Source organism: Hemitrygon akajei, chromosome 27 (genome assembly GCF_048418815.1).
Source record: "Hemitrygon akajei chromosome 27, sHemAka1.3, whole genome shotgun sequence".
NCBI classification, from domain to species: Eukaryota; Metazoa; Chordata; class Chondrichthyes; order Myliobatiformes; family Dasyatidae; genus Hemitrygon; species Hemitrygon akajei.
This window is the reverse complement of record NC_133150.1, coordinates 35,876,552-35,898,999: the sequence shown is the minus strand read 5'-3', so window position 1 is coordinate 35,898,999 and position 22,448 is coordinate 35,876,552. Positions and strand designations below refer to the sequence as shown.

At 42.3% G+C, this 22,448-nt stretch overlaps 1 protein-coding gene across 12 annotated transcripts in view; it reads left to right on the top strand.

Annotated features, from left to right (window-relative positions):
* nfasca (neurofascin homolog (chicken) a) overlaps nucleotides 1-22,448 on the top strand; it is a 284,189-nt gene that overhangs the window by 201,017 nt on the left and 60,724 nt on the right. For all 12 annotated transcript variants that reach the window (XM_073030634.1, XM_073030633.1, XM_073030640.1 and 9 more), the window contains 6 exons: nucleotides 7,455-7,556; nucleotides 8,771-8,968; nucleotides 10,681-10,751; nucleotides 12,263-12,485; nucleotides 15,064-15,179; nucleotides 17,851-18,055. In XM_073030634.1, coding sequence (XP_072886735.1) covers nucleotides 7,455-7,556; nucleotides 8,771-8,968; nucleotides 10,681-10,751; nucleotides 12,263-12,485; nucleotides 15,064-15,179; nucleotides 17,851-18,055 — 915 coding nt within the window. The remainder of the gene's footprint in view (nucleotides 1-7,454; nucleotides 7,557-8,770; nucleotides 8,969-10,680; nucleotides 10,752-12,262; nucleotides 12,486-15,063; nucleotides 15,180-17,850; nucleotides 18,056-22,448) is intronic.

The window sequence follows — 22,448 nt, the reverse complement described above, 5'->3', positions numbered from 1 at the left end:
TAATAAAAAGTAATATGTATCCTGGCCTGAAACATTGACAGTTCAATTTCCTCCATAAGCAACATCCTTTATCCACAAGCTAATTAAAAACTACTTCCAACCAAATGAGCGCATCGGCTTTCAAATGTTTAAAAAAAATTGAAAACCTGCAGATTAGCAGTGAAACAAAAAAATGAATACATTCAAAAATTTAAAGGTTTGTAGGACAGACAACCAATAAACTAATGTATCATCTCAAGTGACAAATTATGACTATGCATGAAGGGAAAAACGCAGCAAGGGTGAGAGTCAACTCATTAAGCGCATCAGTGCTGTTTAAACAGAGGAGCAGGGCAAAGTCATTGCCTGGTACCTGGAAGATTTTAAGATCCAGAAGCAAATGACAGCAATGAGAGAGAAATTGGATTGCAAGTTACAAACAGGGATGAGAAATTGTTTAATCAAGCTCAATAAAGACAATCACTAACAAGAGCTTCAGTATTCCAGCTGAACATACACCAAGCATTATAAACAAAACTAGCTAAAGACAGGATAGTGAGGAGTAGTAAGTAAGTAGACTAGCCTAAAATCTTCAAAACAGAACCTAGGTGTTGTCATTGCAGAGTTACATAACAAGTTGAGAAGGTAAACTCACATCTCTTGTTCTCATTAAGATCAAAGGCCCCTATTCCACAAGGCTGAACAAGAAAGGTCAGATGAAATCAGATAGAGTTATCATAGATCACTAGATAAAAACATTGGACTCTAAAAAACACAAAATAATATGGCCACAACAGGAGCAAGATTACCTTTCTCCTCCATGAAATTATTTCCCTGAACATAACCCAGCAGCTAGAGGCAGGTAAAGGTGATGAAAAGTGGGTAAAAAGCAAGGTAAACACAAACCAAACTAAGTGACCAGGGAAACAATGAAATCCAAAGAAGGTGACATTAAAATGTAAAAGAAACAGGCTCTGAACTCTCAGTACTAATGTCACTCAAGCCTAGACCCTTCACCATTCTACCCCAGACCCAGTCAGCCTCAAGACTTTGACCACAGGTCCCTAACCCTAAACAGATTCCTGACCATAAACCATTATTGTTAAAAACGAATCCTATAATCCTAGCCCCTCATCCTAATCATAAAAGCACTGCACATCTATGAGCCTTACTGAGATCACATTTCTTCCTCATTCTGATGTTTGATCTGAACTTCTTGACTATGTCTGCATGCTTTTATGCATTAGATGCTGCCAAATGATTGGCTGATTACGTATTTCTATTAGCAAGCAGGTGGGCAGGTGTACCTAATAAAGTGGCCTTTAAGCATCAGATTAAATTAGCCACCAGTGAAATGATAGGTTTACAGATTTAAGATTAATTACCTCAGAAAAAAACAAGTTAAAGAAATATTTTTATGCCCCTAGATACAAGAAGTTTCAGATCAAACTCAGATCTCTCAGTTCCGTCCTGTTAAATACTAGTGCTCTTCTCTTCCGGGTCTCATAATTAAAGAGGTCATATTGTGTTGATTGCCTGACCTGTGGACTATGGTTTATTATACCAGGCCACAAAGTTACTCTGAAACCAGTGATGATCAGTACACCAGTTTCATTTAGAACTGAGAAAAATTATCAATATATGGTTCCTAAATGCAAACCAGAGGAATATACCCAACTTAGAATTTGTAGGATATGGTCTTGTCCCCCTTTCTAACACATCACACAACTGTGCTATACCCTCTAACCCCTAAGGTTAACTATGTATACCTGTTTGGACACACCCCTCTGCTGACTGCTCCTGTGGCTCCTCCCACAGACCCCTGTATAAAGGCGATTGGGGCACTGCTCCTCCCTCAGTCTCCGAGATGTCGTGCTCCCTTTTTGTTGCTAATAAAAGCCTATTGTTCACTTACAATCTCCGAGAGTTATTGATGGTGCATCAGGTTCTAACTGCAATATTTTGATGCTTTTTAAAAAAATGGCCTGGGTAAGAGAGAGGGGGAAAGGGGATTTAACAAATGGCTTAATTAATGTTGCTCTCTGGGCATCATTAAACTGTTTATACATTGAGAACAGGTAAGAGAATTGGTATACTCATCCCATTAGGTTTAATGAGGAGACTATGGTGTTGCAACTTCCCTGTTTAACCCATCCTTAGGTACAGAACAGTATTTCAGAACAGCAGGTGGAAAAGTGTTTGTTGTGCTCTTTTCATAGTGCTTATGTCTTTTTCACATTATAGCTGAAAATGCACTCAAATTCTCGAGACAAGTGTGCAAAGTTAGTTCTGTCTCCTGTTCCCATTACCTCAAGGGTTCAAGCACTGAGGTGTGGATCTCACTTATATCAGACGGAAAAAGCGTTTGTAGTGTTCTTTCCATGGGGCTTACGCCTCTTTCAATTTGCTGCTACCTTTATAGCTGAGAATGCACTTAAATTCTCGAGACAAGTGTGCAAAGTTAATTCCTTCTCCTGTTCTCATTAAGCTCGAAGGTCCAAGCACTGAACTATGGATCCCAGTGGAGTATATAGCTCTGATATAAACTTCTGCCCCAGTAAGCACCAGGAGAGGATAATGTGCTATCATATAAATTTGCATATTTATGTGGTATCACGATGAGGTCGTGTGATGCTCAATTTTATGTACTATTTGTCCTTGCTGCCTTATAGGTGAGTGACAATAAGGTCACTGCAACAATCTACTAGGAACTTGGTAGTTCTATTTTATGTGCACACTGTGATCACTTTATTGGCTACTTCCTGGACCTAATAAGTTGACCACTAATTGTATGCTCCTGGTCTTCTGCTACTATAGCCCATCTAGGATAGTTTGTCTGTTCAGAAATGTTTTTCTGCCCAGCTCTGTTGTAATGCATGGTTATCTGAGTTACTGTCACCTTACTGGCAGCCTGAACCAGACCGGCCATTCTCCTCTGACCTCTCTCATTAACATAGTGTTTTCGCCCACAGAACTGCTGCTCACTGGATGCTTCTTTTTTTTCATTTTTTGCACCATTCTCTGTAAAATCTAGAGATTATTGTGAGTGAAAATCTGAGGAGATCAGTTGTTTTTGAGATATTCAAACCACCCCATCATTCCCCGGTCAAAGTTACTGAGATCACATTTCTTCCCCATTCTGATGTTTAGTCTGAGCAACAATTGACGTGTCTGCATGTGCTTATGCATTAAGATGCTGCCGCATGATTGGCTGATTAGATATTTCCATGAACAAGCAAGTGTACCTAATAAAGTGGAAACTTAGTGTACATTTCAGCAGTTGGTTCTTTCCTTTCTCCATTGTTTCTGCCATCCAGTTTCTCTCCCCACCCCTTCTCTGTCCTGCCTTTCTCCTTCTTCCACTATAATACAGAGGAATCAATAAACTGCAATTTAAAATCAATTGTTACTTGCTCTCAAAGTGGGTCATGGTGTGAGCCCAAAACACAGACAAAAACAGATAAGCAAGCCATTTGGTATAGGTCCACTGGAATCAAACACAAAGAGCAGTTCTGGGGAACAGAAACTTTGGTCAACCACATTCACTAAGTAAGAGTGAGTTGAAATCCCACAGTGCACCCTGATTCAGTACTGAGGGTGAATCGTGCACAGTCTTAGCTGCTGCCCTGAAACAAGACACAGTCTGCTTTCTCAGATGGATGTAGAAAATATCAGAGCACAATTTTGACAAACAGGAAAATTTTTCCCAATGTGGCCTCGATCTAAACATTCTTTGAATGGCAAATGTAATAATTATCAAAGGTTCAAAAGTTCATTTATTACATTGGACAACAATTTTTTTCAAAAGTGTTGCTTCTTCAGAACATTTTTTGGTTTATGATAGACCACTTGAAGCTGAGTACAAGTATAATTTCCGTCTACTTGTCTCATGTAGGAATTTGGAGAAACAAGAAGTTAACTTTTAATAAATATAATGCATTTAATTGCTTTACAGTGCTGATGCTTGGCAATAGTTCAACTAAGCTAAAAATGCTTTGTTGATGATTTTCATTTGTACTCAGTGTCTGAGGCTTCTTGCTTAAGTGCCCAACAATAATCAACCAGCATTAAAGGATTCCAGTTGCCCTGATACTGTTTCGGCAGTTGCCTTGTGGACCAAAAAAAATGCCTTCCTTAATCTTAGTGTCAATTATTCCGGGAAACATCTGTCTTATATATCGAAACCCTTCATGGTAATTTTTGTGCCTGGTGACAGCAGATTCCATCCTTGCAGTCTTGAACGTTGTGCTTCTGCTTTTGACAAACCCAAGTCATTGACCAGCTCATTTAACTCAGATTGAGTTATCAGATGAGACTCACTCGACATTAAGGGTTCAGAATCTGTATCAGTATCACTGTCATTTCTTATTCCTAGTGCATGCGTCATCCCATCTTTGTCTGCCTCCTCTGGGCTCTATGTCCTGTTTTTCTGAAACTTGTCCTGCCATGCAGCTTCTGCCCTGCCTAAGCATGCCCACACATGCCCGACAAGATAGAAAACTTTTCAGCTGACATTGTGGGCAACATTTTAATTGACTTATGAATTGAAATAACAAATATAGGTGATTTTTAAAAATGGTGTGTGGTCAGTAAATTTCATGGTGACTTTCATGATTTGGCAGTCCAAAATCCTTAGGATACACCAAAAGGTGTTCAGGAAGCAAAATCTTTGTTGTCCAGTGTTATCAAAGTATACAACTCTGAAATCATCCTTCTCTGGGTAGCCATGAAGCCAAGAAAGAAAAGAAAGGCCACACAATCATCATTCCCCAAATTCGGCCTCCCTGCAAAACAAAACAAACAAAAACGCAACAGGCATGTTAACCACCAAGTCCCTCCTCCCGCACAAAAATTGCACAAAACGGATCAGCCACATTAACCATCGACCCCCAAGTCCCTCTTCACACACACAACATTGCAAACAAAACGGATCAGGCACCTCGACCTCCAAATCCCTCCTCCCACCCAAAAAAATGAACAAAATGGATCAAGCACATCCACATCCCACCCCTCGAAATCCCTCTTCCTGCACAAAACAGAGCAGGAACATCGAACCCTCAAATCCTTCTTCCTGCATAAAAAAAAAATGAACAGAACAGATCAGGCACATCAACTCGCCCCCAAATCCCCCTTCCCACACAAAGGAAATGAGAAAAGTGGGTGAAGAAACATAGAATATGAAATAAGACTTATAAAAAAAGAGTCTGGAGTCCAAATGCAAATCCAAAATGCAGAAAAACCCTGGGCAGTGCTCTCTGGACGCAGCCAGCGCTCAACCTCCGCACTCGCTTTGATGCTTCAATCTCTCTCGACACTTTAACAATGGGAGCTTTAATCGGCAAAGTGGAGCCAAACCTCGGCTTGAGCCCTGTCCTGCAGCCTGCCCGCTATGAGGTTCACACACGCTGCCTCTGTTTCCTGGAGTCCTCTCGGAGACTGCAGAAAATCTAGATAAGGCTATCGGAGATAGGAGCAAATTTAGGCTATTCGGCCCTTTAAATCTGCTCCCTCATTCCATCCTGGCTGATTTATTATCCCTCTCAAGTTCAAGTTCAAATTTATTGTCATCTTATTATACATTTCTATAAACAAATGAAACAATGGGCCTCTGGACCACAGTGCGCCCACAAAACATATATCATGCACAGCACATAAAATGAATTATTACCATAAATGTGGTAATAAAATATAATTCAAAATGCTTGTAGTGTGCAGTACAGGTAAACAGTAAACAGCTCATTGTCATAGTGACGAGACTTTGGTGGTGGCAGGGTATTCATTAGTCTCGCAGCCAGAGGGTGCCCCTTCTCTCTGTAGCCTTTGACACCCTCACTAATCAAGAACCTATCAACCTCCCCTTTAAATATACCCAGTAACTAATTCAAAATACCTGTACCAGATAAAGTGTCTCTTTTTTATAGATAGATACTTGATTGAGCCCAAAGGAAATTGCAGTGTCACAGTAGCATTACAAGTGCACAGATATAAATATTAGAAGAGAAGTAGAAAGAATAGAAAACGTTACCACAAACAGTCTTACAGGAGGGTGTCATCACTTCCCCCGACTATAGGTTGACTCATTATGGAACCTAATGTCTAAGGGTAAGAAAGACCTCATTTTGAGCTCTTTGGGGCAGTGCGGTTGTCTTAATCTATTATTAAAAGTGCTCCTCTGCTAGGCCAAGGCCAGCATGCAGAGGGTGAAAAACATTGTCCAGAATTGCCAGGATATTCTGTAGGGCCCTTTCTTCTGCCACAGTCTTCATTGTGTCCAGTTTGACTCCTAGAACAGAGTCAAGCTTTCTAATTGGATGTGCTAGAAGCAAACAAATATCTCTCAAATTGAGATGCATTTACAATATATGTTTACAATTTTGTTCTGTGTAAATATTATATGTTATTTTAATAACACTATCCCCTCTACAGTGTCTTCATGACATCCCAAACATGTTACAGCAAATATCGTACTTTTAATGTGTATTGCTGTGGTGTAGAACACATGGTAGCCAATTTATGCACAGAAATCTCCCATAAACAGTCAAGTGATTGTGCAAAACCAGCAATTGTAATATTAGTGGAGAGATAACTATCAAAGTTCAAAGTAAGTTTATTATCAGATTACATATATGTTACCAAATACTACTTTGAGATTCATTTTCTTGCAGGCATTCACCACAGAACAAAGAAATACAGTAGAGTCAGTGAAAAGCTACATACAAACAAAGACTTGGACCATGTCACAAGGAAAATTCTCATGTTTGTTTTTTTTAATAGAGTCATGCAATTGATAAACCCCAGTTTAATAGGTCATCTTAAAGTCACTGTCCATGACTCATCTTGTCTGGACTGCCTGACAAGGTTATTGTGCTCAAGGCACCAAAGTGAGATTGGAACATCTCTCCTCTTAACTTAAAGCTGACAGTAATAAGGTGCTGATGTTGTACTTCCTCTGGTTTACATATCATCCGAGTCAGATTGTGCATTTTTAAATGTAGTGCAGCAATTGATCAAGGGGAAAAATGAATGGGATAATTTGTGTTGACATCATCTGCATTTGCAGTGTGGGGTAGTTAATGTTAGACTGGGTTTGCAGAATCTTAGGATTTGTCATTATTGTAAAGCAAGAAACTGTACATTGGCTTTCCAAATTCCTTTTTTGTGAACAGAGATAGATAAGAATGGAAATAAACTACTTATTTTCTATCTCCATTCTTTGTGTAAAATGTTTTGTTGGATATTGGTTCTCATACTTGACTATGAACATTTGTGTTGCAGAAGATCTGTTTTGGTTTGTTTGACTTGTTTGGGAAAGCAGGGACACATCAAAGGTGGGCTTGCATTATTACGTGCGGTTAACTTTAAGTTATTTTTTGAATTTGTAAGTTTGAGCTGAACTTTAAAAGATTGGTTTTGCTGATTTGATTGAAAAAGATGGATTCATCAAGATGCAATAATAAAGTTTTTTGACTTTGTAGACCGTCCTGCACCCCCTCGAGATCTGGAACTAACAGACCCAGAAGACCGTAGCATAAGACTGACCTGGATTCCCGGTGATGACAACAACAGCCCAATCACAGGTACAAGACCTGTAGTTGTGTTCAACAAGATGCAATCCTAATTTTTCTATTCCTTTTTGCATCTACAGTTTTCCCCTTTAGGTACTCTGTTAGTTACACACTTTAATAAACTTGTCAAACATTTTCCCTTTCATAAAACCATGTTGGCTCTGTTTGATGATAATACGACTTTTTATAATTCCATGCGACTATTTTATGATATTCTAATTCCTCGAAGTTTGATAGGATATTTCCCCTTCAGGTTAATCCATGTGACTTGGTCAGATCTTTCCACATTTCCTTTTGAGATTCTGAACAGGTGTTAGCAAATCCAGATTGCTCTGAGGTTAAGAAAGTAATATTGGTGGAATTACCAAAACAATTGGTAACTGTCTCCCTGGCGTGAGTTCCCCATCTCTACATCGATGCTGGCATCCACACCAAATCCAGACCATCAGTGGAAGATCGTAAACAGAAGCGATTCTGCAGTTGATAGAAAATCCAGAGTAACACACACAAAATGTGAGAGGAACCCAGCGGGTCAGGCAGTATCTATGGAGAGGAATAAACAGTTGACGTTTCAGGCTGAGAACCTTCATCAGAACCAGATCATGACTGTTCATTCGATCAACTGTTTATTCCTCTCAATAGATGCTGGCTGACCTGCTGAGTCCCTCCAGCAATTTTTGTGTGTTATTTCATTGGATGGCGGGGTGGAATTACATCTCTACTAAAGGAGATGTCAGGCGGTCCTCCCTCCGCTAGCCTGCCATTCATCCTTGGGCATGGTGTAGCGGCTGCTTGGCCCTCCAATCAGGGTCAGATAAAGCCACAGGAGCTGGTGGTGGATGGTCATATGAACAGCTGGTGCATATCACAATTCCTGGTTATGCAACCACTGATGCCAGGCAGACAATCTCTGAAGAGCATTGATAATGGCTGGGGTCACCCATCTTGTAAAGACACTGCCCAGAAGAAGGCAATGGGAAACCACTCCTGTAGAAAAAATTGCCGAGAACCAGCTTGGTCATGAAAAGACCATGGTTGTCCACATCTTATGACACAGCACACGATGGTGATGATGATAATGATTTCATTGGAAGACAGTCTCCGTCTCAGTGGTTTTGTAAATACTAAGGTATAATAGATAACACAGGAAATTAAATAAGGAGAACATCACAAGTAGTTGAAATCCACTGATAAGGTCATGTTCTTGTTTTTATCTCTCATTACAGAATTCATTGTGCAGTATGAAGAAAATAGGTATGAGCCTTGGAAGTGGCATAATCTAACCAGAATCCCAGGCAATATCAACTCTGCAGTGCTGCAGCTTGCACCATACATGAACTATCAGTTCCGGGTTATCGCTGTGAATGAAGTTGGTGAAGGTGCCCCCAGCATGCCCTCCGAACGTTACCAGACGACTGGAGCAGGTAGCAGTTCTGCTCTGCTCTTCCACTGTTTTGGATTCAATGACTTAGCTCATAGGCTTCAACGTATGATGTGAAAATATGATGCCTTCGGAGCAAAGCCCCTTAGATGAATTGTCGATATTCTGGGTTCATCTCCTGAAACATATTCCTTTATTTCATTTAGAAAGTTACTTTGGCTTCAAAGACAAAGAGTTTTTTTTAGATTTTTGTTTTCCCCAGAGGTACAGCATGGTAGCAACCCCTTGCAGCCAGTGAGCCTGTGCCACCCAATTGCACCCATGTGACCAAATACATCTTTGGAATGTGGGAGGAAACCAGAGCACCCGGAGGAAATCCATGCGGTCACGGGGAGAATGTGCAAGCTCCTTACAGAGAGTGGCTCATTTGAACTTGGGTCGCTGGTGTTGTAATTGATTCCGCTAACCACCACACTACCATGACTCAAATAGAAGGGGTTGGGAGGGGCAGGACTCGCTCTTACTTCTGAACCAGCCTTCTTACCAAGTTCATTCTGGCAGATCCTCTGTAGAAGTGGCTGAGATACCACCAGCCTAACCAGAATCAGGGGCATACAGTACTGTACCAAAGTCTTAGGCACGTAAATATAGCTGGGGTGTCTTAAGACTTTTGCATAGCACTGTATTTGTCAGCATGGAGTAGAGGGCTAGTTTGTAAATCTGGTGGAAGCAAAAGATGTTGGGAATGGTGAGGGTGAAATGCCGGCAGGAGGGTTGTGGTATAGGTGGCAGAGGAGGAATGCTAGGGGCGGGGTGAGGCATGGGTGCAGACACATCCGGCTCCGAGACACCAGGCAAGGTCAGTTGATTCCAAGCAGTTGGTTTATTGATCATTACAGAATGTCTCTCTGGTGTTTCCCTCTCTCTCCCTATCTCTTCCCTTTTTCCAACCATGATTCCCCTCTCCCTGCCCCCTTCCCACTCCTAGTCCACAATACAGACCCATATCAGCATCAGCAGGTCAGGCAGCATATGTAGTGAAATTTCTTTTTGTTTTGCAACAGCAGTACAGTGTAGTAAATGGAATTACTACAGTACTGTGCCAATGCCTTACGAGCACATACATACATATAGATAGATAGGTGTGCCTAAGCCATTTGCACAGTACAAAATATACAGAAAGTTGCCAGACAAAGACCAGCGATATCATGAAAGATTCCAACCACTCTGCTTATGGATTGTTCGTCCCACTCCCATGAGGGAGGAGGCTGCGCAGCATCCACTCTGGGACCACTGGAGACAAAGCCAATTACTTCCCCCAAACCATCAGGCTGATCAACACCTCCACCTAGTAACGCACCCCACCGCCACTATAGACACATCACCTAGCGTCACTTTATGTACAGTCCATGTAAGTAACAGTTATTTGTACATTGTGTTGTATAGGAGTGCTTTTTATATTTGTATTTATTCTGGGTTTCTTTGTGTTCCTTATGCTATTGTGCATCAGATCCGGAGTAACAATTATTTCATTCTCCTTTACACTCGTGTACTGAAGAATGACAATAAACAATCGCGCATCTTGAGAAAAAAAGGAGGAAAATGCACAATTTTTATTAATGTATTATGAATTTTCTCCTGGGTTTTGCTCAATGCAATATGTTAGGGATAAACCTTCACTTCTTGGAAGTTCCTAGGAAGTACTGGAGGCTTAGGAGGTTGACAAGCTGACTTTAACATCACTTTGTTTCCCAGCTCCTGAGATAAATCCCGTTGATGTTAGAGGAGCAGGAATAACGGAATCCAGCATGGAGATCAGGTGGACGGTAAGCACAGTTTGTCCACATATTCCAAGAGGAAACAGGGGAACTGCAGGATGTGCACAAGGCTGCCTGACAGAGATGACTATTAACTCTGAGATGTCCGCAAAGTTCTACATGGGGATACAGGAGACTGGACGCTTGAATCGGGAGTAACACACAAAGTGCTGGAGAATTTCAGCAGGTTGGGCAGCATCTAGAGGGGGAAATAGGCAGTCGGTGTTTCAGGTCGAGACCCTTCATCTGGACAGGGATGCCCAATGTTTCAGGGTCGACTAGACACGGATATCCAGTCCAAAGGGAGGGTCTCAACCCAGAATGTTGGTTGTCCACTTGCCTCCAGAGATGCTGTCTGACTCTCTGAGTTCTTTCAGTGCTTTGTGCGTTTTTACCTGGTGATCCCTGTACAATGGGGCTTTTACATGCGGATGTCTAATTATTACATGGGCAGTCACGTGGAGATATTCAATTATATTATGGAACGATCTGAAAGGGATGTTAAATGATTAGCTGGGGCAATCTTACTTCAGTATCCAACTGTTTTATCAGGGAGTATGAATTGAATGTGCTAACTGGTTGAACCTGAAGCAGAACTCTACTTACTAGAATGGAGCAACTTACAGTTCATAGGAACATCCAGTTATAGAACACTAGAACACAGAAACAGGCCATTCATACCATCTAGTCCATGCTGAACTGTTATTCTGCCTAGTCCCATCGACCCATACCAACACCATAGCCTTCCATACCGATCCAAATTTCTCTTATTGAAATTGAACCTGCATCCACCGCTTTCTCTAGCAGCTCATCTCACACTCTCACCCCTCTCTGAGTGAAGAAGTTCTCCCTCAGTTTCCCCTTAAATATTTCACCTTTCACATTTAACCGAAGACCTCTAGTTCTAGTCTCACCCATCCTCAGTGCTTGCTTGCATTCATCCTATCTGTACACCACGTAATTTTGTATATCATTATTCAATCTCTCTTCGCTCTCCTACACTCCAGAATATAGTCCTAACCTTTTCAAGCCTGATCTATAACATAGGTCCAAAAGGCCCAGTAACATCATCATAAATTTTCTGTACTATTTCAATCTTACCACTATCCTTCCTTTAGGTAAGGGATGTGAACTCTACACAATACTCCAAATTAGGCCTCCTGAACATCCTATACAAATTCGACAGAACATCTGAACTCCTGTACTCAATGCTTTGATTTACGAAGGTGGGAATTTTGAAGATTGTGCTCGTGTTTCACTGAAATTTGTGGTACGTAAGTTGAGAGCAGACGGAGAATGAGACGGAGACTTTGCTAGGTCCAAAGGAAGAGAGGCAAGATCCATTTTAGCCTCTTTCTTACCATCAATGCAAAGCACCTGTGTCTTTCTGGACAGATTTCATTCTGTTCATAACTAAAGGAGTAGAGGGATTATGTACTCACGTACAATTGGGGGAACAATTACCTTCATAACTGGAGTCTGCTGTGCCTTTATCTGCCAAACTGTTTTCTCTTTTTCAGCCTCTGAGTGGCACCCAGGTCAGTGGTCCCAATATCAGATATGTAGTCAGCTGGAGACAACGGGGCGTGCGTGGAGAGTGGTCAACGGTCACAGTGACCAGGCCCAGTTACATTGTCTCTCCGACACCCCTCTTTACACCCTATGAGATTAAAGTCCAGGCGGTGAATGATTTCGGGCCAGGTCCGGAGCCAAACATCATAATCGGGTACTCAGGCGAAGAATGTGAGTATATTAATTGGGTATGCCCTCCAGTTGTTTCCACTTTGAAGACACAAACACTTCACAGGCAGAGCTAGTCGTACCTGACCTGACTACACATTTACATAGTGATCTTCTGACATTGTTGGGATCTCAGGGTTACCACAGAGAACACTGTTCTAGCCTCAGGATCGCTGGGTGGAGAAGAGAGATGTTCAAGACCTTAACAGAAAGACCCAAGCACATAGCCAAGACGATTACATCAGTGCAGTACAGAAGGGATGCTGAATGGTCAGAGGTGTTGCTTTTTGGATGGGATATTAAATCAAGGCCTGAGTTCCTTTTGAAATGGATATAGACAATCCCATTGCAGTGCTTTGAAGAATAGATGAATCATTTCCAATGTTCTGAATAATATACCTCTGAACTAGTGCCATGTAAACATAATAATCCAAATCAATGACTTCATTAGCTTTTGATGGATCTTACTCCATAACAATTGGCTTCAAAGTTTCTTACATTTATGACGATACTGCAAAAGTACTTCATTGGTTGGAAAATGCTTCTGTACACTAGAGATCATGGGTGGTGGTGTGTAATGACAAGCTTTTCTGTGCTTTGCTGACGTGGGAGTTTTGATGCCGCACGCATTAATGTTTTGAGACAACATGTAGGCAAATTATTAACCAAACATTTCATTCAAAAGCTCAGCTGTGTGGATTTCATCAGCAGAATAAAATAAGATAACATTAAATAATTCCTTTAACATCATAAAACTTCTTTAGGGTGTTCTTTGGAGAAACTAACCAAAGTGTCGCAAGATATTAGGACAGGGAACCAGAAAGATGGTCAAAGAAGTAAGTTCTACAGAGCATTTGAAAGGAGGGGAAATGGGAGATATTGAGAAGTTAAGGAATAAAATTCCAGAGTTTAACCTCCAGACATAGCCACCCAAGTGAACTGATGACAAACAGGGCCGGAACTGGAGGTTTGCTAATGTTTTAAAGGTGTGTATGGCTGGAGAGATTTGAGGGATGGGGAACAGGAAGGCTAAAGAGAAATGTGAAAACAAGGTGAGAATTTGATATTGTACTGTTCGCCGAGCTTGGCAATTGGCTTGAAGACGTTTCATCACCAGTTGAGGTGATGTCCTCAGTGTGCATTTGCTGGTGTTTCTCTCTGGGAGTGCTCACACTTATAGAGCCCCCAGTTTGCTTGTCTCGGCCCTGAGACATGATCCACTGTTGCTGATCTCAATACATGAAGACCGAGAAGGACATCACTTTAACTGGGACACCACGGAGGTTCTGGCACAGGCAAACACGAAGCAGGCACAAACATCTTTAGAAGAGTAGTTCTCTTGTGGTAACTCCATTTACAAACATATCAGAATAGACGCCATCTGCGAACCCCTAAGAGCCGAAGAGATGTGAACCAATAGAGTTCAAAGGTCAACTGCAGGGGTAGCCAATCAGGACTGAGGCAAGCAAACCAGGGTGTAACTATACACAAGCACTCTCAGAGAGAAAGACCAACAACTGTACTGAGGCTGTCACCTCGACTGGTGATAAAACGCCTGCAAGCTATTGCCAAGTTTGACGAACACCACAACTTCAAGCACCTCAATCTGAGCCACCAGTATTCACCACCATCCTAACCAAAGTGAGAGTCTTAAAATCTAGACATGGCCAGATGAGCACCTATTGTACTCGCCAGCCACAAGAGCAATGGACGATTAAGATCTAGTGTCGAGATGCAGGTGACTACAGGTGCTGGGATCTGAGCAGAAAACAAACAGCTGAAGGAACTCAGTGGGTCAGGCAGCATCTGTGGAAGCAAAGGGATAGTTGACATTTTGGGTTTGAAATCCCGTGTCCAAACTGGGGATATATAGGATAGATAGCCAGTATAGGCAAGGGACGGGAGCTGGCAAATGATAAATGGATGATTGGTTCAGGTGAAGTTTAATTGACAGATGGAGGCAGCGGTGTGATTGCATGTTAGTGGGCAGCAGATCGTTGGATAAGCTCAGGTTTATTTAAGATGGAAAACAGAGATGATTGTTTGAGCAGCTATTGAGCTGAGACTTGTTAATTTGAAGGTAATAGTCTAGTGCCTGCTTTTCCATTCCAAACAAACAACTGCCTTAGACCAACAGCAGAAAACTCAGCCAGTCTCTGTCTCAGTGGCTCACAATTAAGACACAAGATATGGGAGCAGAATTAGGCCATTCACTCCATTGAGTGTGCTCCCCCATTTGATCATGGCTGATTTATTATCCCTCTCAACTCCATTCTCCTGCCTTCTCTCCATTACCTTTGATGCCCTGACTAATAAGAACCTATCAGCCTCCGCTTTAAATGTGCCCAATGACTTGACCTCTACAGCTGTCTGTGGCAATGAACTCCACAGATTCAGCACCCTCAGGCTAAAGAAATTCCTCCTCATCTCTGTTCTAAAGAGATGTCCTTCTCTTCTGAGGCTTTGCCCTTTGGTCCTAGACTCTCACGTTATTGGAAACATCCTTTCCATGTCCACTCTATCTAAGCCTATCAATTTATTTGAGTAATAATATTTAAGCTATTTTTGTGCTTGCCTTTAGATCCTAATGCAACACCAACTAGCATCTCTGGAAGGAATATTAACAGCACTGCCATTCTACTGCAATGGACGGCGCTGCCTCAAGAAAATATCCGCGGATACCTTATAGGCTACAGGGTAAGTAGCCTGTGGTTTCACTCTTGAGCACTACTGCTTGCAGGATTCAGCCATGCAAATAAACCGAGATCAAGGACCAACTTTAATCACCATGTACATTTACACTTATGAGAAATTTGCCATGGGGTGTTGGCATGACATGCAACAAAAAACAACAATCAGCAATTATAAGGATAAAAAATTAATTTTTTAAAAAAGCTCAGAGGTTAAAATACTGATATGGAATAAAATGTGCATAAACACAGAAATACCAACATGTATTTACATTGTAAACAGCTTTATAAGATTGGTTTAAAGTCTTTACAATGCAGTGGCTGAGGTAATAGAGAGGGTGTGTGTCACTAACTAGAATGGTTGATCAGATTAAATGCCTGGGGGAAGAAATTTTTAAGATGGCATGAAATTTTGTTTTAATAGCCGCATAGCGCTTTCCTGAAGGGACCTTTGGAAACAGGGGTTTGCTTGATGTGTAGAATCCACAATAATTGTCCTGCCCGTTTTTTTGTCCTGGACACATCCAAGACTTGTAATAATGGTAGACCGCAGCCAATGACCATTTCTACTGAGTTCCTCTAGCATTTTGTGTGTTTTGGCATTTTCTGCTGACCTGGCAATTCACTGTCAGGGCTGCAACGCAGCAAGGGAGACAGATTTAACAATATAGCATCAGCACTAGCACCTGTGAGGCAAAACCATGGCATTATTAAAAAACCCCACACTTGCTCGGTCTTTGAATGTGGCCATCCAGCTTTAATGACAAATTAAATTGGTAAATTGATCAACCACTCTAATGTCTGTTCTAGGCTAGATGGATTAATAATATCCAGAATATGATGCACTCCATGCCTTCATGATTAATAATGTTCAGGGCCTCACCCAATGAAAACTCTGACTGACCACCTACTTTCTCCAATGAGGTCTCTGAACTGGAGTAGATGAAGTGAAATGGTTGAGTCATAGAATCATAAAGAGGTACAACAAAGAGTCCATGCTGACTATCAGTAATACACTTACTGTAATCTTACAGAGATTCCATTCTCCAGATACACTCAGAGGCCACTCTGCTAGGTACAGGAGTGGTGTCTGGTCTGGTCTACGTTTGCTGTAGCCCATCCACCAAGCTTCGCCAGGTTGTGTGTTCAGAGCAGCTCTTCTGCACTCCACTTGGTAACACATGGTTATTTGAGTTACTGTCACCTTCTAATCAGCATGATCCAGTCTGGCCTCTCTCATTAACAAGGCCTATTGGCCAACAGAACTGCCACTCACTGGCTGTTTTTCTGTTTCTCGCACCACTCTCTGTCAACTCCGGAGAGAGCTGTGTGTGAAAATCCCAGGAGATCAACAATTTCTGAGATACTCAAACCACCCCGTCTGGCACCAACAACAATTCCACGGTCAACGTCACTTAGATCACATTTCTTCCCCATTCTGAAGTTTTTACAGCGACTGCACCTCTTGACCATGTCCATTGAGATGCTGCCACTTGATTGGCTGATTAGATATTTGCATTAATGAACAGGTGTACCTAATAAAGTGGCCACTAAATGTACGTATGTTATCACATCCCTCCAGGTTCTACCACTCACCTGCACGCCAGGGGATGATGTACAGTGTCCAATTAACCTATTAAACTGCATATTCTTGGGATGTGGAAGGAAACTGCAGTAGGACACTGTGTAAACTCCAGGCAGACAGCAGCAGAGGTCAGGATTGAACCCAGATCTCTACAGCTGTGAAGTTTGTTCCCTTCCCAGACCTTGCGGTGCTTCAGGTGGCAGGCTTGCCAATTCCTTGGCATTTATCTTCGAGGCTCAACCCAGCATGGTTAAAGGAGCCATCCGGATTCGAACCTGGACCATTCGCCTCGAAGTCCAGTGCTGATGCCATTATACCACCGGCCAGCTAGAGCTGTGAAGCACCAGTTTTATTTCATTTGCACCACTGTGCTGCCCTTGGTGAGGACTTGGCAGCAACTGGGAATTGTCATTGCAGCCATGTACAGGTGTTTATCCATGGGGTGTGAATAGAAGCGGAGATGGGCCTGGAGGAATGAATTTTGCCCTTGGTCCCTACTTTTTTACCCAGTTAAAACTGAATCCCTTACAGATTTTCAAGCCATAACTCTTAGCAATGGTAATTATGTATAAATTGTCAACTTAAATTAATTCAAATTTCTTAAAATATCTAAAGATCAGTAAGTCTTTGCTGTCAGGCATTGTAAGGTCACCTGAGCCCCCAGATAAAAATTTTAAAAGAAAGTTCACATGTACATCGAAATATTGGAATATACAGTAAAATATGTTGTTTTGTAAATTGTGGTGGAGCAGCCTACAAGTGTCACCAAGCCTCCGGTGCTCACGTTGATCCTCACAACTTGCTAACCATAACCAGTGATTCTTTGGAATGTGAGGGGAAGCCTGTGTTTACACGTGGAGAACATACAAGTGCCTTACGGATGGCGGTGGGAATCCAGACCTGATCAGTGATCGCTGGTGCGGTCACTAACTGCTATGCTACCGTGTCGCAACCTTGATCTTATTTACTATCTGAAACAATATATCTTATATACGTTTGGGATTGACCATCCTTGCGACGGACTTGCTCCCCACTGTGTTCGTCCTATCACAGAAAGAACGGACAATCTGATCGAGACTCTTCTTGTGCACAGATTCAGTACTGGAATGAGGGAAGTCTGCTGAAGTCCACCCGATACCGGTCACGCGTGGAGGTTATGGAGTCCACTGGGCAGCGCCCGCGTGCCATTGTCTCGGGACTGCAGCCGTACAGTATGTACAAGATGCAAGTGGCAGCAGTCAACGGCAGAGGCGCTAGTCCTTGGAGTGAAGTGTTTGCGATTAACACCACTGAAGGAGGTAGGTGGTGACTTTGCCCAGAATTTCCTGCTTAGTGCACGTTGTGGCTACAACGTGGTCTGATAGTACTGAGTAAATAGAGTGACGACCTTCTCTCCCTGCAGGAGACCATAAGTGTGTAGCATAGAAAGTGTTTAGTTTGGCCTTAGTACAGTAAAACACTGACGATGTACAGTACTGTGCAAAAGTCTTGGGCGTGCACACACACACACACACACACACACACACACACACACACACACACACACACACACACACACACACACACACACACACACACACACACACACACACACACACACACACACACACACACACACACACACACACACACCTATATACACATATAGTTAGGGTGCCTCCGACTTTTGGTCAACGTGGAGCGGAGAGCGAGTTTGTAAATCTAGTGGGAGCAAAGGATGTTGGGAATGGCAAGAGAGGGGGTGTGGGACAGGTGGCAGAGGGGTGCCAAGGGCGGGGAGTGGCGTGGGTACAGACACACTCAGCCCCGAGACACCAGGTAAGGTCATTTCATTCCAAACAATTGGTCTATTGATCATTACAGAATGTCGCTCTGGTGCTTCCCGCTCCCTTCCCCTTTTCCCATTCATGATTCCCCTTCCCGCTCTCAATCCATAATAGAGTCTCATATCAGAATCAGGTTTATCATCACTCACATACATCATGCAATTTTAACTTTTTTTGGTGGCAGCAGTACATGTTGTAATGCATGGTTATTTGAGTTACTGCTGCTTTCCTGTCAAAATTGGAATCTAAATCAGATTTAATATCACTGGCATATGTTGTGAAATTTGTTAATTTTACAGCAGCAGTACAATGAAATACATGATAAATAAATATAGAGAAAAAAAGCTGAGTTACATTCAGTATATATGTGTGTCTATTAAATAGTTAAGTTAAAATAAATAGTGCAAAATAACAGAAATAAAGTAGTGAGGTAGTGTTCACGGGTTCAATGTCTATTTAGGAATCAGATGGCAGAGAGGAAGAAGCTGTTCCTGAATCACTGAGTGTGTGCCCTCAGGCTTCTGTACCTCCTACGCAATGGTAACAATGTGAAGGGGGAATGTCATGGGTGGTGGGGATCCTTAGTGTTACCAGGTTCGGATATGGCCCAAGTGCGGAGTGAGAGACACTGAAGCAGGTCGATAGTTCACAGACTTTAATACAAACAGTGATAAAGGGAAAATAAAACAATGAATGCTAGGCCAAACAGGGCCGTTAACTAAAATTCTCAATAGGAAAACGAAGCCTACACTGCGGCTGAAAGGAATATCTAAACATTAAACAAATACCACTAGTCTTCAGAGTCAGTTGACTTGAAAGTCCAGTATCTCAGGGAAGGCCGAATGCAAAAAAGCAGTGAAGCGTTGCTATGCTCTGTCCAAGTCTCGACAAGCACTACCAAGACAAGTATGGAGTTAAATACTATCACAATTAAATAATAATTATCTGACACATGCAAATTCACAAGTGCAGTTGCCGTATCTACTGCACTGCTGAATCTGTGGTTGTGACACTTAGTGCTGCCTTCCTAAGGCACCACTCCTTGAAGATGTGTTGGATACTACGAAGGCAGGTAGCCATGATTTAAAGTTTAAGTCTGTTCTGAGCCGGTGCTTATGCCAGTTTCTGTGGTGTGAAGTGACTGAGAGTACGAGACTCCCCCTCCCCCCACCCCCAGATAGGACGCCAGTCTATCATGAAGTTAACCCCCATCATTTTGCCGGTACCGATATTCAGCTGGGTGGACTGGAGCAATGTGTGGTTAAGTGCCTTGCTCAAGGATTCAACACGCTGCCTCAGCTGAGGCACGAACTCACGACCTTCGGATCGCTAGTCCAACGCCTTAACCACTTGGCCACACACCACACAGGTACCCATGATGGAGTTTACTAATTTTAAAAGTTTCTGCAACTTATTTGAGCTTTGTGCAGTAGCGCCCACCACCCCCATACCTGATGGTGATACAGCCAGTCAGAATGCTCTCAATGGCACTTTTGTAGAAATTTTCAAGTGTTTTAATTGACAAACCAAATTTCCTAAACTCCTAATGAAATATAGCCACTGTCTTGCCTTCTTTATAGTTGCATCAAAATGTTGCACCCAGGTTAGGTCCTCAGAAATATTGACACCCAGGAACTTGAAATTGCTCACTCTCTCCACTTCTGATCCCTCGTCTTACCCTTCCTAAAGACCACAATCATCTCTTTGGTCTTGCTGACATTGAGCGCAAGGTTGTTGCTGTGATACCACTCAACTAACTGGTATATCTCACCCTTCTACACTCTTTCCTCACCATCTGAAATTCTGCCAACACTGGTGGTATCATCAGCAAACTTATAGATGACATTTGAGCTGTGCCTAGCCACTCAGTTATTGGTGTAGGGAGAAGAGCAGTGGGCTAAGCGCACATCCCTGTGGAGCGCCAGTGGTGATTGTCAGCGAGGTGGAAATGTTATTTCCAATCTCCATAGGTTGTGGTCTGCTGGTTAGGAAGTCGAGATCCGTTTGCAGAGGGGTGTACAGAGGCCCAGATTCTGTAGCTTTCTGATCAGGATTGTGGGAATGAAGATATAAATGCTGAGCTACAGTCAATAAACAGCATCCTGACACAGGTATTTGCATTGTCCAGGCGGTCCAAGGCTGCGTGGAGAGCCACTGAGATCGCATCTGCTATAGACCTACAGTATTGTGGCGATAGGCAAATTACAGTGGGTCCAGTCCTTCCTGAGATAGGACTTGGTTCTAGCCATGACCAACCGCTCAAAGTATTTCATCTCTGAAATGAAGGCGCTCAATGAATTTTTTTTGTTTTTTTGTACCATTCTCTGTAAACTCTAGAGAGTGTTGTGTGTGAAAATCCCAGGAGATGAGCAGTTTCTGAGCTACTCAAACCACCTCATCTGGCACCAACAATGATTTCACAATCAAATTCACTTTGATCATATTTAGTCTGTACCTCTTGGCCATTCTGTGTATTGAATTGCTGCCCCATGATTGGCGGATTAGATATTTGCATTAACGAGCTGGTGTGCCAAGTAAAGTGGCCACTGAGTACAATACTTCAGTGTTAAAAAATGCCAGAAGCTTGGGTAGTGGCTCGGTGGATGTTGATTCCCAGACCTCCATTGGTTCCGTGATTCTTGGTCTCCTTTTGATACCCTGGGAGGGGCCTTAGGGGCCCTAAATTAAACGTTTCTTCTGACACACTGGGTTAATGGCCTAATTCTGCTCCTATTTCTTATGGTTTTATGGCCTTACTACCCTCGCTTCACATTTGGACCTCTGAGAAACATGTTGATGAAGGGTCTCAACACAAAACGTTGACTGCTTCTTTCAACGGATGCTGCCCGACCTGCTGAGTTCATCCAGCTTGTTTGTACGTCTTCATTGCTATCGTTTGCAACTGATTACTACAATCAGTCATTGAGCCAGTGATTCTAGCATCAAGGTAGAATGTTAGATAGATAGATAGATAGATAGATAGATTATTCATCCCCATGGGGAAATTCAACTTTTTTTCCAATGTCCCATACACTTGTTGTAGCAAAACTAATTACATACAATACTTAACTCAGCAAAAAAATATGATATGCATCTAAATCACTATCTCAAAAAGCATTAATAATAGCTTTTAAAAAGTTCTTAAGTCCTGGCGGTTGAATTGTAAAGCCTAATGGCATTGGGGAGTATTGACCTCTTCATCCTGTCTGAGGAGCATTGCATCGATAGTACCTTCTTTCATTCCTCACTATTTTGGTTTTGTATAATCTACTTACAATCCTTTCCACACCTCACTTCTAAGATTTTTCGACATAGGATTTGGTGACAAAGTTTTTTCTTTGTCTGTAGCCTGGTCAGAGAATGCATTAACAATTTAAGTTGACATTCCCCCAGAAGGACAAAGGTAGCACCTTCAGATGGCTGGGAACTTGCCATTGCAGTTTTTATTACAGATGCTGTTGGTGTGTGGGTCATCCCACAGAATTCCCCTATTGGTTGGATCATATATTTCTACATCCTACTGTCCACCAATGATTTTGCAGCAAGCTGCTGGAAGAGAGAGCCAATAACATCAGGAGAATCTAGGAGTATTTCTCTAAAGTTGGGGTTCCCAACCTGGGGTCCACAGATCCTTCAGTTACTGGTAGGGGTCCACGGCATTAAAAAAAAAGTTTGGGAACCCGCTGTCCTAAAGCATGCTAAGGAGAAACTCTACCATGGACGGTCAGAAGCCCAACTGCAAAACGAGGAGTGTTGGGCATGAAGCTAGCAACTCCATCCTGTTAAAACCCTGACCTACAGAAGTGCCAACAGAAGCTCCAAAAACCTCATTCCTAGGAAAGGAAAGACCTTCACCTATAAGCCA